The 16,422-nt window shown below is 57.7% G+C and overlaps 1 protein-coding gene across 2 annotated transcripts in view; it reads right to left on the reverse strand.

Moving 5' to 3' along the window:
• Nucleotides 1-4: 4 nt before the first annotated feature.
• DNM1 (dynamin 1) overlaps nucleotides 5-16,422 on the reverse strand; it is a 45,298-nt gene continuing 28,880 nt past the window's right edge. The window contains exons 12-21 of one of the 2 annotated variants that reach the window (XM_082656405.1): nucleotides 15,485-15,555; nucleotides 15,261-15,312; nucleotides 12,547-12,660; nucleotides 8,656-8,765; nucleotides 7,807-7,918; nucleotides 7,335-7,346; nucleotides 6,791-6,961; nucleotides 5,446-5,687; nucleotides 4,860-5,075; nucleotides 5-1,000 (exon numbers count right to left, since the gene is read on the reverse strand). In XM_082656405.1, the coding sequence (XP_082512531.1) occupies nucleotides 940-1,000; nucleotides 4,860-5,075; nucleotides 5,446-5,687; nucleotides 6,791-6,961; nucleotides 7,335-7,346; nucleotides 7,807-7,918; nucleotides 8,656-8,765; nucleotides 12,547-12,660; nucleotides 15,261-15,312; nucleotides 15,485-15,555 (1,161 nt within the window). In that variant the 3' untranslated portion in view covers nucleotides 5-939. Of the gene's footprint in view, nucleotides 1,666-4,859; nucleotides 5,076-5,445; nucleotides 5,688-6,790; nucleotides 6,962-7,334; nucleotides 7,347-7,806; nucleotides 7,919-8,655; nucleotides 8,766-12,546; nucleotides 12,661-15,260; nucleotides 15,313-15,484; nucleotides 15,556-16,422 lie in introns of both variants that reach the window. The other variant, XM_082656404.1, reaches the window with a different exon arrangement.

Below are 16,422 nucleotides of genomic sequence, written 5' to 3' on the forward strand. Positions count from 1 at the left end.
GTCAGATCTAATCCCAGGGAGGGAAAGCAGGGTGCCACAGCACCCTGAGTGCTGACTTGTGGTCCAGGTGTTTTCCATTCCATCGCCCTGCCCCTCTGGTGGCCTGTTCTGCCTGTCCTTCCACAGTGCCTGCCTGGCCAGCACCTCACGGTCCTCCCTCCGCGCCCCCTAGTGGCCAGAGCCTGTTTCACAGGACGAGGATCAGCCGACTCCAGGTGCTTTCCCAGTAGGCCTCGGAGAGGATGCGGCTTTTTTCTCCACATCTTACAGCACCCTAGCAATAGCTGGGCCCTTCCCCATCCCTCACCCCAATGTTTAAACCTTTACCTCTCCCTGAGCGCCACAGAGGACACACTGTTCCCCATCATCCAGAAATGGGTTTTATTCTCAGCCAAGAGACAGCAAGACCGGTAGTGGTCAGAGAACCACACAGCTGCCAGTACGGCACCCCCGTGTTCGAGGGGGGGTAGGGACGGGAGGGCGGCAGAGGGGGGCTGGCTGTCCACAGGCTGCGTACGACGGGGGCTCATCGGAGGTGGCACGCTTTGGAGGGGGATGTCAGGGTGACAGCGTTCCCTTGTAGTTGGGCCACAAGACTCCTCAAGGACAGCATGGTGATTGATTCCCGACACTAGAGGTGAGGCTTGGCCATATATGTGTGTGTGTGTATATATATATATATACACACATATATATATATGTGTATATATATATATATATATGAGTATTTATAGATATTTATAGAACTGGGCAGGAGCAAGACCACAGAGGGGCACAAGTTTCACCAACGTCACGCCTGGATGTGTCAGCTCACCACTACAACAGACTAAGTCACAGATGAAGGGGAAGCTCTGGGGCCGGGTAGCCACTGTCAAGTCACAGAACAGCCGTCCAGGCAGGCTTGGAAAGGGAGGTCTCCGAGGAATAGGAGGGATCTGGTTAGAGGTCGAAGGGGGGCCTGGGGCTCTCAGGTCGGGATGGACTTGCCTGACCCGATCGGCTGGCAGTTGGAGAGAAAGCAAAGAGAGAACGGGAGAGAGAAAAGGGGGAGAGAGCTGGTAAGGCAAGGGCAGCCTAGCCCGGCAGTCAGGGGAGAGGAGGGGAGGGGCAGAAGACCCAGGTGTGGGCAAGGGTTCTGGAATAGAGAAGAGAGACGAGAAAGGGAAGGTAGAAGGGCAGGAGATGGGCAGGGTCCAGAGCCTTACGGGGGTCTGGGGTAAAGGCTGGGGCAGCGCCCACCCCTCCACACACGCTAGACTCTCACACACCACCAGGCAGTGCACCCACAGCTCCAGACACGTGCTCGGCCCCCTCTGGCTTCCCTCTTCTCTGGCCCCCTGTCTTTCAACCCACTGGCGCAGGGCCATCCCTAGCCTCAGGGAGTATGGGGCCGTGAGCCCCACGCGACAGCCACCAGGCCTGATGGAGGAACACACGAGAAAGAACACTGTTTGAACCAGGAGGGCAAAGCTAACAGAATGGCTGGAGGGAGCGCTAGAGGCCCCTCTGGGTGGGCAGAAAGCCCACGAGTCCTCTATAGGGACCCTGGGGAGGCAGGGAGGGCAGGCGGCTGGATGCCAGTGGCCACAGGCTTATAAGTCTAAGAGGGGAGCCTCAGCTGGTCGGGGGGCCGCAGGTCGCGTAGGTGAGGCTGGGCCCTTCCTGCTGGGGAAAAGCAGAAGAGCAAGAGTCAGTGCAGGCGCGGAGTGGCAGGCAGGCTCGCTGGGCGAGTTTGGGGCCCAGCTGGGGCGGAACTCAGAGAAGCTGGCTTGCCCAGGTCCGCAGACACCGTCATCCCCTTAGCGGAAAAGTGGAGGTCACCCCTAGGAGCAACAGGCCCAGGTGGATGAGCCTGCGGGCCGGCTACGGTGCTCCACCTGGGGCTGAGGACGCTGCCTTCAGTCCTGCACCAGCAGGAGTGACAGTACCGCGGAGGCAGGGGAAGGGGCGGTGTGACCTGCCTGGCCTGTGAGCTGTGCTCTGGGCTGATGGTGGGGGGGACACTCAGGCTTTCCCAAATCATCAAATAACCAGAGCCTTCACCCCCAGCTGCTGCTTGCTTGCTGGCTCGATAAAGGAGGTGGGACTTTGACTTCCTCTGCCCTATCGTGGATTCGGTTTCCAGAGCTCCCAGGCTGGGAGCTGGCTGCCCTGCCCCCGCGGCAGGGCTCAGATCGGGGAGTGAGTGTGGCACCCCAGGATGAGATCGCACCCCAGGGTGAGACGCCAAGGCCTCTGGGTGCCTGAGTCCAGCCAAGCTCCCTGCCCCTAACACCACGAACCATGAGCTCTGCGCTCTTTCTGACGCCTCCAGAGAGCACCCAGCTTTGCCTGCTTGGGTGCGGAGCCTGTCCCAAGACCTCCCCAGGCTCAGCCATGGAGGTCTTGGGCAGTGGCACTGAGTCCCGAGGCTCGCTGAGAAGGGAGGTGAGAGAGCCAGCTGGCAGCGAGGACAGAAAGAGGAAAGAATAAGTCTGGAGCTGCAGAAGGGAGAGGGAGGGGGCCTGCCTCTGAGGTCCCAGGTTCGCCCTGCAGTGTGGAGCTGGTGCGGCAGGGGGCAGACACACCGGTTCATGCAGCAGGTGGAGAGGCCTGTACCTACCGTGGCTGACGCTCCTCAGGGGTCACTGATAGTGATTCTGAAAGACAGCACGAAATCAACGTGGCAGTTCACGCTCACAGACGGGTCAGGCCTGGGGGTGGGGGGACACGCACACGCACACGCCCGGGCGTGCACACACATGCGGTGAGGCCCCACGGCCCCGCATGCACACGCTGACACACATGCCCACAAACAACACGCATACACCCCACCCCCCAACGCCCAGCAACCTCGCTGGCTGGCACGTGCAGCATGGATCTGGGGCATGCAGCCACTTGGCACACTGAAGCACACGCGGGGGCGGAGTCACAACACAGAAGCTCGCCCCCACACAGGAGGCATTTGCACCAGCTCCCTGCACACTCGTGCCTGGCGTGCTCAGAGGGCCACCTGCATTGCTCCAGAAGGGACAGGTCTTGCTTTCTTAGGGTCCAGCTTTCATGTCTCCACCCAAGAGCCTTCCATGGCTCCCTGCTGCTCACAGCACTGAGTCCCAAGTCAACCTCTTCTGTGGACTTTGAAGGTTCTCCTACCTGCCCCACCTTACCCAGGGCAAATTTGTTTTTCTTTTTCTTGGCCGTGCTGTGCGCCATGCAGGATCTTAGCTCCCTGACTAGGGATCGAACCCGTGCCCCCGGCAGTGGAAGTGCAGAATCTTAACCACTGGAACCTCCAGGGAAGTTCCCAGGGCAACCTCTTCTTATTCTTCCTCATTCTACCTGCACTCTGCTCTGGCCAGCAGCTCTCAACGCATTCCGCACTCAACTTTTGCCCACCTGCTGCTCCTTACCCAAACGCTCTCCTGACTCCTCACCACCTGAGCCTTATCTCCATCAACCCTGGGATCTCACCGAAGTCAAGCTGCCTTGAAGCTCCCCAGACTGCTCTCTCCTCTGAGGCTGTGACTTCCCATGTGTCAGCCAGACTAGAGCGGAGCAGGTACCAGATCTCACAGTTCTCATGTCACACCTCAGCACAGGCCTGGGCATGTCAAATACCCTTAAGAATCTGAACTCACATTGGAAGTTAGCAAATAGTTCCTATAGCCACTTTTGCAGTTAATGTGGCATCCCTATAGCCACTGCCTCCCCTGATCCCCACACCAACCCTGGGAGAAAGGCAGAATGTTAAATATCATTTGGTGGAAGGGAAACTGAGGCCCTGGAAGGGAAAGTGACTCGCCTAAAGGCCCACTCCAGTCCAGTGCCCCTGACCAACACCACGCTGCCTGCGTTACCCCATCTGCCTTGGCCGTCAGGTCACCATAGAGCAAGCCCCATCTCTGCTTCACTGTAGGTTCATGGAGGTTAGACCCATGGCCCTACCCTCCAGCCATCTGGAAACATAAATGGATATTATTGGTCTGATGTGTTCTTCCTCAGAGAACATGGCCAGTGGAAACAGGGCAGACTGAGTTAAATATCAGAGTGAGCTTCCTTGAAAGAGGGTCATGGATCAAGAAGGCAAAGGCAAGGGATGAAGTAGAACCCTTTTCCCTGGAGATTTCTGGGAATGGGGCAGCCTCCACTCCTGCCCGCACACCCACCACGTTGGTCCAGGCCAGCTAGGGCCAGAGGCAAGGGGAAGGAAGGAAGCCATCAGGCTGTCCCATGGCTCCCAGACCCCTTTCCCAGCTGCTCCACGTCCTACCGCATGCCTGGGTGCCATTCTTACACTCTCACATCCGTGTGCACGCCCACACACACATCACACACCTTGCTGGTCACACAGTCACAACCCTCGGGGACAGGTCCAAAGAGTCAGGACTGGGAAGTGCGGGCACCAGGGTAGCCCTGAGTGTAAGTGAATAAAATCTACCCATCCAGAGAGGATTTGGGTTCAGATCCTCAGACCTGAGGTAGGCTCACTAGGAGCTGGGAGACAGAAGTAGAGGACGGAATGGAGAACGGAGGAGAGCGGCTAGAAGGGGAAAGGAGAAGGGAGGCAACGTGTGGGAGAGAGAGAGAGTGAAAAAGGAGGGAAGCGCCATGCAAGTGCTGGAAAGAAGAGGGCAGGTGGGATGAGCCCCACGGCCCCCTCCCCAGAAACGACCACCTGCGGAACTCAGCGCTCCCTGGGGGCAGGCTCCGCCAGCCTTCGGCCACACCCCCGGTGGCTCTGGCACCCACGGTCCGAGTGACCCGGACAGAGAGGGCCGGCTCTGGCGACCTGGGCCGATGCTCCGGAATCCGGCCCCACCTCCCTCCCGGCCACGCCCGCCCGGCGGTCTCTGCCGCCGCTTTCAGCCCCTACTCACCTGGGGACCCCGGGCGGGGCGCGGTTGGGGCGCGAGGGCACCTGGGGGGGAGGACCGAAGGGGTCAGGGGAAGCCCCCGGCCTGGAGGGCACGGGGGGCGCCCCCCCTAGGGCGGACCCAGCAGGCGGAGGCCCAGGAGCAGGGCCCCGCGACCCGGGCCGGGCTGGGGGCACCGCGGGGGCTCGGCGCTGCGGTGTGGGGCTGGACGTGGGTGACCTGCGGGCGACAGGGAGCGAAGGACAAGGAGGGGAGAGAGATGAGCGGCTCCGCCCCACTGTGAGGCCCCGCCCCCAGCTGGGTGCCTGTCATGCCCATGCGCGCAAGCTCCGCCCCTCCGCGCCTTAGGTTTTCGCCGGAGTTTAAGCCCGCCCCCAGAGGCTCCAATGTTCCAGCTCCACCCCTCCCGGCAGCCAGCTTTCCACGGCAAGCCCCGCCCCGCGATAAGCCCCGCCCCGCGATAAGCCCCGCCCCTCGCTCCAGGTGGGAGCTATCCCGGTGACGCCGTCGCGTCACTGCCCGGTCTCGGCCCTCCTCCAGCGGGCCCCGGGCTGGGGGGCTTTGGGGCCGTGGGAGCCGGCCCTGGTACCTGCGTCCAGCCGGTACGCTCTGCACCTGCAGCCAGGAGTCGTCCACGGGCGGGGGCATGGGCGTGCTGACAGTGGTCGTGTTGATGTCGCCGATGATGCTGAGCGCCTCTTTCAGTGCGTGGTACATGCGCAGCATCTCGTCGCGCCGCTGCGCCTGCTCGGCCGACTCCTCCATCAGTGTGTTCTGGTCCCCGCACGAGTACAGGTTGGCCAGCAGCTCCGAGAAGATGAATTCCTTGGTCTGCGGGCGGGCAAAGAGAGGAGAGGGCTGGGACCTGACGCCTGTACCAATTTGCCCTCCCCGCCGGGCCCTACTAGCTCGGGGATGGGGCTCTGCCACTGCCTAAACTCAGAGATCTCCCTTGCTTCCCCGCCTCCCCGCTTGCCCTTTTTCTCAGATGGTCCAGAGAAGAAAAGTGAACTGTTCAAGGTCATAGATCTAGGAGAACACTCAGGGCCTATTATGCACCAGGACACCTGGTTACTCAGCTTATTTCAGCCTCAGTTTCCTCATCTGTAAAATGGGGTAGTTACACCCTTTCCAAAGACTTGTATGCTCCAGTGGACCAAAATAAGGAAGACGACAGTTTAAAATTTTCTGAGCCCTTGAGTAGCAGGTGTGAATGTGTGCCTGGATCGGGTGAAATGTGAGTGTCTGTGTGTAGGGCATGGGTTAATGTTCTCCTTAAAAATTCCCAGATGTTACCTGGGCCAGGCTCTGGAACATTTGTGGAGAGATGCTGAGGTTTTTTATGCCGTAGGCCTGTGTCTCATTTATTCATTATCTAAATTTATGTTGAGCACCTACTACATGCCAGGCACTGTGTTGTTATGCACTTTATATTCATTTAATCCTCAACTCTATCATTATCCATATTTTACATATAAGAAAACAGAGGCTCAGAGAGGGTAGTTCGTTTGCTCAAAGTCACACAGGGTTGAGGCAAAGCCAGGATTCCAACACAGTTCTAATTCCCTTCAGGCCATGCTTTTTCACTAAGCCATGGGTGGAAGTGGTTCCGTGGGGTGTGTATCTCAAAACATGGTCTGGGAGTTCTCAAAAGATGCATATTCCTAGCCCCTCCTGGAAAGCATTTAAGCATGCTTGGAACAACTTGGTTATGTGAATCTACAAAATAATATATGAAGCTCACATTACATTTCTATTGGATACCTCTGGCATGGACCCATGCCTCCCTCCCCAGACTTGGTCCCACATGACTAGCCCGTGGACCCATGCCTCCCTCCCCAGACTTGGTCCCACATGACTACTCCAGGCCAACCTGGCCACCTGCCTCCCTGGTCCCACGAGAGCACCCGCCCCCCACGCGGTGGTGCACCCACATTGTTGATCATGAGGTGCATGATGGTCTTAGGCATGAGGTCCCGGACAGTCTTGTTGACGATGGCCATGTATGAGTCCACCAAGTTCCGGATGGTCTCCACCTGCCGCTCCAGCTGTGGGTCCATGGAGTGCATGAAGTTGTCTGAGCCATTCTCCTCCGTCTCACTGGCCTGCCATTGAGGACAGGGCATCAGGATGGCTAGGACCTCAAAGCCAGGTTCCAGGCATCCCCAGGGTCCCAGCCCCTTCAAGGATGCCTGGAACGCTAAGATACAGAGAGAAGCAACCGGCCTGTACACAAAGACACCAGCTCCCCCATAGCTCTGGGTCTCTGGGCTCTGTCCACCCCAGTGCCTCTCAGGACCCCAAACCCTCATTCAGCCTTATCTTGGCTCTGACTCTAGTACCTAGAATTTGCCTTACTTTCCCAGTCCATAAATTAGGAAAGGACATCTCCAAGGACCCTTCATGATTCTAAAGGCCTGGCCAGATCTGTCGCCAGGCTAGAGTGCCTGGCAGAAGATGAGAGAGGGACACACTCACTTTCTCTTTGTCCTGGGAGGCCCACACCAAAGCCATAGAGGTCACCACACCAGCATTGCCATCATCGCCGCCGCCACCAGCGAGCACAGCCGTAGCAGACACACACAGGAAAAGAGGAGGGACTGAGTAAACCCAGGGCACTGCACCCCAACTGTAAGGCAACTCTAGACATTGTCACAGTGAAAGAGGGTAGAAAAGTGAAGGCAGTCAGAAGAAAGCATGATCATATGAAAGGGATGTCGGAAATGCCATCTGTGTCAGACAAAGAGTCATGTAAAACTGCACTGGAGAAGGATGGGAGGAAGGGTTAACTCTGATCCCACCCCAGAGCAGGTAGGGGGAGGATCCCTGCTATTTCTGAGCCCAATAAGAGCCGGAAAATATGGAATGGCTTGGCATCACTGTGGATGGCTTCCCCCGGAGCCCCTTATTTTAAGCAGCTTGCCCCTCCCCTACCTCCCCTGCCACTCACCCCAACACGCTCGGGGTACACGCCAGCTCTCAGGAAGGAGGCCTTCCAGCTATCCACCTCCTCCTGTGTCTCGCAGGCCAGTTCCAGCTGCCGATAATCCTTGTAGACGTTCCTGCAAGATGGGGCAGGTGGTGAGGGGAGATGGGGGGCAAAGCCCATTCACCTTGGTGGTTAAGGGCGTGCGTGGACTGGGGTCATCGTGCCTGTGGGCCAATCCTGGCTTTCTTACTTGCCAGCTGTGGCAAGTCCCTTCTTCTCTCCCAGCCTTAGTTTTCTCATCCGGAACATGGGTTAATAATAACAATTCCTGCCTTTTAGGGTCATTGAGAGGATTTAGTGAAATGAGCAGTAAAATACTCTATTAGAAAGGGACTGAGCTCTCATGAAAGGGGGACCCATGACAGTGCAGCCCCTGGCTTAGATCTCAACCCCCATTGGCCCCCTCCCAGGCTTTCCCCTCTTGGCAGCTGTATTGAACCCTCATCTCTGAGTAGGAGAAAGTCCGCTAGAGTCAGCCCTGGGTTGGGAGGGGAGAGGCCTGGTACTGCCAGTATCTCATGCAGGGCAGGTACTAACCGAGTGATTGCAGAAGGACAGGAGGGGAGGAAGGAGGGAGGGAGGGAGAGAGAGAGACGGAGAGGGAGGGAGGAAAGGCAGGAAGGAGAAAGGACGGGGTGGCGGGAGGGAGGCCAGGAACGAGATCTGGACGTGAGTGTAGCACAGATTAGAAACTCAACAAATATTTGTCAAGTGGGTGACTTGCTGGGGAGCCCGGGCAGATCTCTCCGTCTTCTGGATCCGTGGGCCCGTCTTTACTGCCCAGGGCCCCGTGGGAGCAGGCAGGCGCACCTCTGCTCCGTGTTGAAGAGGGCAAAGATGTGCTTGCTGGACATGAAGCCCTTCTCCACGTCCCGCAGCTTCAGGTTGTCCACGGACAGCATGTATTTCTTCTCTTTCTCCTGGGGGAGAGGGAGGAGCGATGGGTGAGGTTGGTGCTGTCTGTGCTACGCCTCACTCCCTAAGGATGCTCCATGTTGCGGCGCGGGGGGACCTGGGGCTGTAGACCACCAGCCCCTTGCACTGCGTGGGCGCTGTCTGATGAAACCCTGGCCACGGGGCCCCGGGTCTGCTGGGCACCTCGGCTCCCCACGGCGTTCAAGCCCTTCCCACCGCCTCCGCATCCATGCCAGAGCTCAAGAGCCTGGGGTGGCGAGGCTGAGCTTGGCTCCCACATCCTGCCCCAAGCCAGCCCTGGACGCAAGCCAGGCCAGCCCCAGCCAGGGACCCCGCACTCGGCCTCTCTTGCCGCCAGCCTGGTCGATGGGGCCTGCTCTGGATAAGCCTCTGACTTCATTTCCTGACTGGAGAGACGGGGAAGGGGGGCGGCCACCAGGCCTGGCAGCTTCAAAGGGCTGGCTCAGCCCACTCCCCACAGCTGCCCATGTGTTAGCGATCAGGCACACAGCACAAGCCTGGAGATGGTGAGTGTGTGTGTGCAACGTGTGTGGTTGTATGTCTGTGCAAACGTGCATGTCTGAGCACGTGTGCTCTCACCACTGTGCATGTGCCCATGTGTCCCTGTGTGTGCACGAGGGTGCCTGAGGAGGTGCCAGCCCGGCTGTGTGTGCGTGTGAGCATGTGTGTGTGTGTGGCAACTGTAAATGTCCATATGTCTGCGTGAATGTACCTGCGGGACCTGCGCTGTGGGTGCACGTACTTACGTGCATAGAGTTTTCGTAATGGGCTGAGTCTGTGTGGTTTATTTGTATCGTCTGGGAGGAGTTACGCTTATCTGTGGATGGCATGTGGGTGCCAGGCCTGTGTGCACATGTGTGTACGTCTGGTGGGGGCTGACACGTGACTGTAGGCTCCTCTGTCCTACAGACAGAGGGGAGGAGCTCAGGGGTCTTCGGAGGAGGTACCCCAGGATGGGGCTCTGGGAGGAGGGGAGGGGTTTCTGCTGCCTGTACCCCACTAGTCAACCCAACACCACAGGGTCCACACCCGGGGGCCCGGGGGGGGTGACTGTGTGGGTTTGGAGGACTCGGGGCTTGGGCATGAGCCTCGCCACGGATCTCGGGTCGGGGGTTGGGTTTCGGAGGACCCTGCTCCACGTCCTGGCGTCATCCTGCCCACCTCTCTCTGCCCCCCGCACCCCCCTGGCCCGTCCAGCCACATAAAGCCCTCTTTATGCCAGGCGGGTGGCTGGGAGCCCCAGAGGGCGGCTGGGGGAGGAGAGGAGGAAGTTGCACACGCGGCCAGGGAACATCTGGAAGCATTCGAGGGAGGCCCCGCCGCCACCCGCCCTGCGCTCTGCTCTGGGGTTGGACACTAGGTAGGAGCAGCCCCCTCCTTCCCGCAGGCCGGCCCGTCCCCAGGCCCCTCCTCCCCAGCCAGAGCTCCCGCTCACCCCTGCCACGTCAAAGGAGGCAGAAGGGGAGTCAGAGCAGAGAGGGGACCCCGGGCTGGCTGGGCTGGGCTGGGGACCTTGCATCTCCAGGACATGGGGCTGAAGCTCTCACCCGACGGACAGACACTGCAGCCTGGATGGATCAGAGGACACCTCCACTCCGTCTACCCAGTGTTTAGACTATCTGTTCAGGACTTCCAAATTGTACAGTAGTCTGCACATTGGTTAGGCTGGGCTGGGTTAGACCCTCGGCACCGCCGCTGGAGAGCTGGAGCGGCCCCCGCGCGCCATCCCAGAACCGGAGCCTGGAGCCGGGGCAGGGGGCTTGGGGGGCACAGAGTGGGCTGGGAGGAGGCAACAGGGATGGGGGCACCACCATGCTGTGGGACGGGGTGGGGTTGCTGATGGGTGGCGGAGGAAGAGTGAGAAGATGGGGGGTCAGTGAGGGCTGGGGATGTGGGCGGCTGCCTGTCTGCCCAGAGGATCACCCAAGTCCCAAAGACCAGACGGTTGGTGGCTGGGTGGAGAAGGGGGACAGATCACCCTCCGTTCAGCCCGGACCACCTCCCTGTCCCCAGCTGTTTTAGGGCAGAAAGATCCACTCACAACCCCACACACACACGCAACTTTACCTCGGCACGAACACACCTACAACTCGGAGACATACATCCCCACACTCGAATTTTAAACCACACATCCGTGTCCCAAGCACACACAAGTGCATGCACACACATGCGCACACAGACGCACACACCCGCTCACAATGGAACACCAGCCCTCTCCCATCCTTACATCCCCAACACGTACAATACACATCCTCAAACGTGCCACACGCACGCCCTCCCTCCTCAAGTCCACTCGCCACACATACACACAGATGCTTACACACCGGGCACGGGCACACACGCCTCAGGCACACATGGTTTGCCCCCAAACACACATGCAAACCCTCAAACACCGAACACGCCCCGACGCTTATACCCCAGACACTCTCCTGTCAAACACCCACACCCCACGTCCACAAGCCTCACACACACCCTCACCTCCCAGCACTCACTGCCCAGCCCTCCCCCACCCACACATACACTCAACGCCGGGGTCACACTCAACTCAACTCAAATGTACACACGAAGTTCCACAGAGACCAGCCCCCCGATACACACACACACACACACACACACACATATACAAGGACAGGGCCCTGCTCAGATATACTCCCTCCTCCCCCCAGTGTAGCCCGTCTCTAGCCCCCAGCCCCAGTCACACTGTCCCCTGGCCCTGTGCAAGGAACCTCAACACAGGAGCCCAAGGAATGGTGGGGCACGGGCACGTCTAGGAAGGCTGCCCAGGCGGTAGAGCAGGAAGCGGTCCCCACACCCGTGCCCCGCACAGCCTCACGCTCCACCCTTCGAGGGGCCCCATGCTCTGGGAGAGGCCAGGGTTGGGGTAATGAGGTCCAGATGGCTTGGCGCCCCCGCCAGTGACGACAGAGGGCCCCGCCCAAAGTGAGGAGGGGGGCCCTGCCTGGGGAGACTTGGAGGGGGCAGGGAGCAAGGACGGGGGCTTGGAGAGCGAAATCAGAGGCCACTGCCCCAGGCTCTGCTCCCCCATGGAGAGCACCTTCGCCTTCAACAGACCCCTCAGGAAGAAGGGGGTCCCTCCCCCCACTCCTTGGCCAGCTGGAGTTCATTACCACAAGCCCCCTCCCCCCCAGCCCTCCCTGCTCTCTCTGGTCACCTCTGGAATCCAGATGTGGAAGCCAAAGGGACTCGTTCTTAAAGGAGACCAGCAGCAGGGAAGGGGGGTGGCTGGGCTTCTCTGTGCCCAGTGGGCAGGGAGGGGTTTGGGGTGGTGTCTCTGTGGGGCCCCATCGCTCCTCGCCCCTCTGGCTGGAGGCACCCTGGGCATCCCCCTCGGACTGCTGGGGGCTGGGGGGCTGGGGTGCAGGGGTTAACAGCGTGTCTGGCAGCTGGACTCGTGTGTGTCATGGGCCTGTGGAGGCCACGGAGTAGGAGGCACGCCCTGGAGCAAGAAAACAGGAAGGCTGCGGGGCTGCTGGGGTCAGGGAGGGATGCCCAGCACCCCTGCCACCCCAGGGCGCTGAGCCCCAAGCTCCCCAGTCCTGCCAAGCCCTCTTCTCCATCCAGCCTGGATGAGCCCCCAGGATTGCCTGCCTCTGGTCCTGACCTCCCACCTCCACCCAGAGGTCTTTGATGAGAGTTTTAAATCCCCCTTTTGGGTGGTTCAGTCCACTCCAAGCCTGTGGTGGGGTCTCAGCCTGCCTCTGGCCACCAGCCAAACCCCTTGATGACCAGTGGCCCTTTACTTACCTCGTCATCCTTGTACCAGGACAGATTCTCGGCGGTCAGCACAAACCAATACTCCTTGGAGCCCCCCTTCATGATACCGATGTTGTTGATGGTCAGCCAGCCCTTCCGGATGACCTGGAGGGTGGGGGGGTGCAGGAAGTCAGTGGACAGAGGCCAGGATTCCCCATGGAGGATGGGGTGGGCAAAGAGAGACCCTCAAAAGCTCACCCCTCCCCCAGCTCTTCAAGGCCTGGCTGGTCAGAGAGGGTGGGGGCCAGACCTGCCCTGGTTTGAACCACAAGTGAACAGAGAGGAAGACAGAGGAAGGCAGAGGTCAGCTCAGGATAAAGAGCCTTCTGACAGAGCCATCTGAGTAGGGGACTGGTGGCTTTGGTAGGGGACGAGCTCCCCACTGCTAAAAAGTGTGCAAGCAGAGTTTAGGTGGCTGATTGGGCAAGATAACTCTGAGTATCTTTTCAGGTTAACAGTCAGTTTATTCAAAGACTTTTTCTGACCTCAGGGACTTTGCACGTGCTTCTGTTGACTCTGCCTAGAAAGCACTTCCTCCTGTTGGCCTGGCAAATCCTACTCATCCTCTGGGTATGAGCTCAGAAGTCACATTCTCAGGCAGACTCTCCCCGGCCCCCCATATAAGTCAGGACCCCTATTATAATCTCTCATCACTCCCTTAAGCTTTCTTCTATGACGATGACTGGAATTTTGAATTTGCGTGCGTGTGTGTGATTATCTGTTGATGTCAGTCTGTCTTGCTAAATTGTGAACTCTCTCCCTCACTGGTGTATCCCAGCACTTGGCAGAGGGCTAGGCAAACAGTAAGTTATCAATAAATATTTGTGGCATGAATACATGAATGCTGTGATAGTAGGGTTCTAAGAGTCTTTGCCTCCAAGCCCCAGGACAGGGGTGCGGTGGTAGAGCACAGACGCGGCGGGGAGGAGCTGAGCACAAATTGTCCAGACTCCTCTTCCCTGGAGAAGCCCAGAGTGACAGGCAAAGGTCTCTTTTCACAGCAGGAAGCAGCTGTCTCTGGGACTGTCCTGAGCGACTGATGCAGATTAGGGCCTGTGGATTCTGCTGCAAGGGCAGGGACACTGACCAGACCCTGGTGGTGGGACAGACTGAGGGGACAAGGGAGCCACTTCTGCTCCCTCCCCCAGCCCTGGCCTCCCTGGCTTCTCCCCTGAGCATCTGGAGAAGACTGAGCAGCCTGGGGCTGGCAGGAAAGCCCTCTGGGGTCAAGCCTGCTTCTAAGGCCCTCAAAGCGTCCCCCCCGCCCCCCGCCCCCACTCCCAGCCCTCCTTAAACCTCTCTGGCTTCCCTGAGAACCTTGCGGAGAACCCAAGTCACACAGCGGATCACAGCTAGTAGCTGCCTTAGTCATTAACAGGGATGTGGTAGCCAAGTGCCTCATGACCACCCTTCCACCCTGTCCCGGTCTGGAGAGGATCCCCTCAGCATCTTGTCACTGTCTTTGGAATTGAGTCTGAATGCCACTCCCTGGCCCTCCATCTCCCCTGTCTGACCAACAGACCTCTCCACCCTGCTCCCGCCCTGACTCCTGTCCTCCCTCGGCCACCCCCAGCTCTGCCCTCCTCCCTGCTCACCCAAAACCCCCTTCCAGAGCCCCAGCGCCAGGGACCTCCTGTTCCCCCCACTTCCACCCTGCCTGGGGCCTGACTACAAGCCCAGGCTTCCAAGGGGCAGGGCCAGAGTCTGACTCCTGTCCAGGGGCCAGCACAGTACAGGCACCAGTGAGTGTTTGCTGAACCGAATTGCCCTGGGATACTGCATTCATTAGCTCCTTCATTCTATTTAGCACCTACTGTGTGCCAGGCACTGCACTGGGGGCTGAGGATTTACTGGTGAACAGGACAGACCCAGCCCTTCCCCTTATAGGGTTCAAGAGGGAAATGATATGATGCCAGTAATCACACAAACACCTATATTATCACAAAGAAACTACAGCTTCTGGAAGAGCTCAGACTCTATGGCTGGTGGTACAACCGGGGCTGAGAAGTGATGTTTCAGCAGAGATCTGAAGGACAGAATAGGTAAGGAGGCACTGGTCTCTTGACACTTCATTCACTCTTTACTCAACTCTCTGGTAGAGATGCCAGCTTAAAAACATTCTCTCTCATCCATCCGTCCATCTATCCAACCATCCATCCATCCATCCATCCATCCATCCATCCATCCGACCGATATTTAAAGAGCCCCTACTCAGTGCCAGGCCCCTGCCAGGCATTCTCACCCACCCCAGCCCACATGGTCTACCTCTGGCTGAAGTAGATGCTTAGTTCATGCGCAGTGATGGACAGATTGGTGGGACTCTGTGTGTGGCTAGACCCTGCCTCTGGCCTGAGCACATATGTGGACACCCATGGGCTGGTGTGTGCAAACCAAAGGGTGCCCTCTTGACCTCTGCACATTCCCACTACAAATGGGTCCCCTCCTCCCCCTCACTACACAAACCAAGAGCCCCAGTCCTGGTACTCACCAGAATCTCATCCTGCAAAGAGGTAACCATAGCAACCACGAGAAGCACCGGGAGAGAGGAGAGAGGGTTACTGATGCAGAGTGGGAGGCTTGTGGCTGGCATCTGACAGGCTCTCTGGCCCCTGTGGGACCCTTCCCCTCGGGGGAGGGGGATCTCAGAGCTTGGCGTCCATCCGGCACCCTCCATCCCTCCGGCTGGGGCACTGGAGTTCACTCACCTGGTTCCCTGAAGCCTTCTTCTTGTTCATCTGGTTGCTCCTCTGCTGAGCACTAATGAGGAGAGAAAGAAGAGTCCCAGAAACTTCTCTCAAGAGGCCCGGCTTCATTGCTACTGCTCAGTGGGCACCAGACCCAGAGGCTTAACCCAACAGGCCTGGGTCCTACACACACATACACACACAGTCACACGAGGTGTCACCTCCTCTGACCAGGGAGCACTCACTTGGCAAAGCCTATGAAGTCCTCATGGTTGGTATTCATGTAAGCCAGTTCAATATCGATGAGGAGCATGACCTTCAAGGATACACAGGTCAGCAGTAAAGTGGAAAAGATACCACAGAGTTTTAAAATGCATGAAAAGCTGGGAGAAGCATACTTGCAGCATGTATAGAGTCCATAATAAATCAATGTATAAGCCACAATAAATAAATGTATCCATAATAGTATCCATAATAAACAAAGAATTCCTATAAATCAATAAGTGGAAGACAAGAAACACAAATCAAAATAGTCCAAGAACATGAATGGGTAACCCATAGAAGAAATGCATACAACCAATAAGGATATGTAAAAAATGCTCCCTCTCATTGATAAAGAAATGTAAGTTAAAGTGAGACCCCTTTTTAACCCATCAAACTAATAATAAATATTGATAATGACCAGTGTGGGCACAACTGTGGGAAGACAGATTCTCTCACATACCATTGGTGGAACTGTAAATTAGTATCACCTTCTTGGAGGGCAGTTTGGCAATATTTGACAACATTAAAATGCATATATTCACTTCTAGAACTATATCTCACAGATAAGCTCCTTGAGTGAGCAAAGATACATGTACCAGGGTGTTCAGTCTGGTGTGGTGTGTTGCAGAGAAAAACTGGGAACAAGCCAATGGCTATCAGAAGGTGAAATAGATTATGGTATCCTCTAAACTAAAAGGCACTCTACAGCTGTTCAGAAGAATGAGGATAACTTCCAGATTCTGGCATGGGAAAATCCCCTTTGCAAATAATTAAGAGTGATGGGATTTGTGACCAAATTGTGATGGGGGTGACATTCCTGATGCTCACTGCCGGGTTCAGACCCGGGCCCTGCTGCTTCCTGTGAGTTTGTCCTCACCGAGCTTCAAATTCCACAAATGAAGGGTTTCAGCCTCACAGG

Source organism: Grampus griseus (assembly GCF_964374135.1).
Source record: "Grampus griseus genome assembly, chromosome: 6".
NCBI lineage: Eukaryota > Metazoa > Chordata > Mammalia > Artiodactyla > Delphinidae > Grampus > Grampus griseus.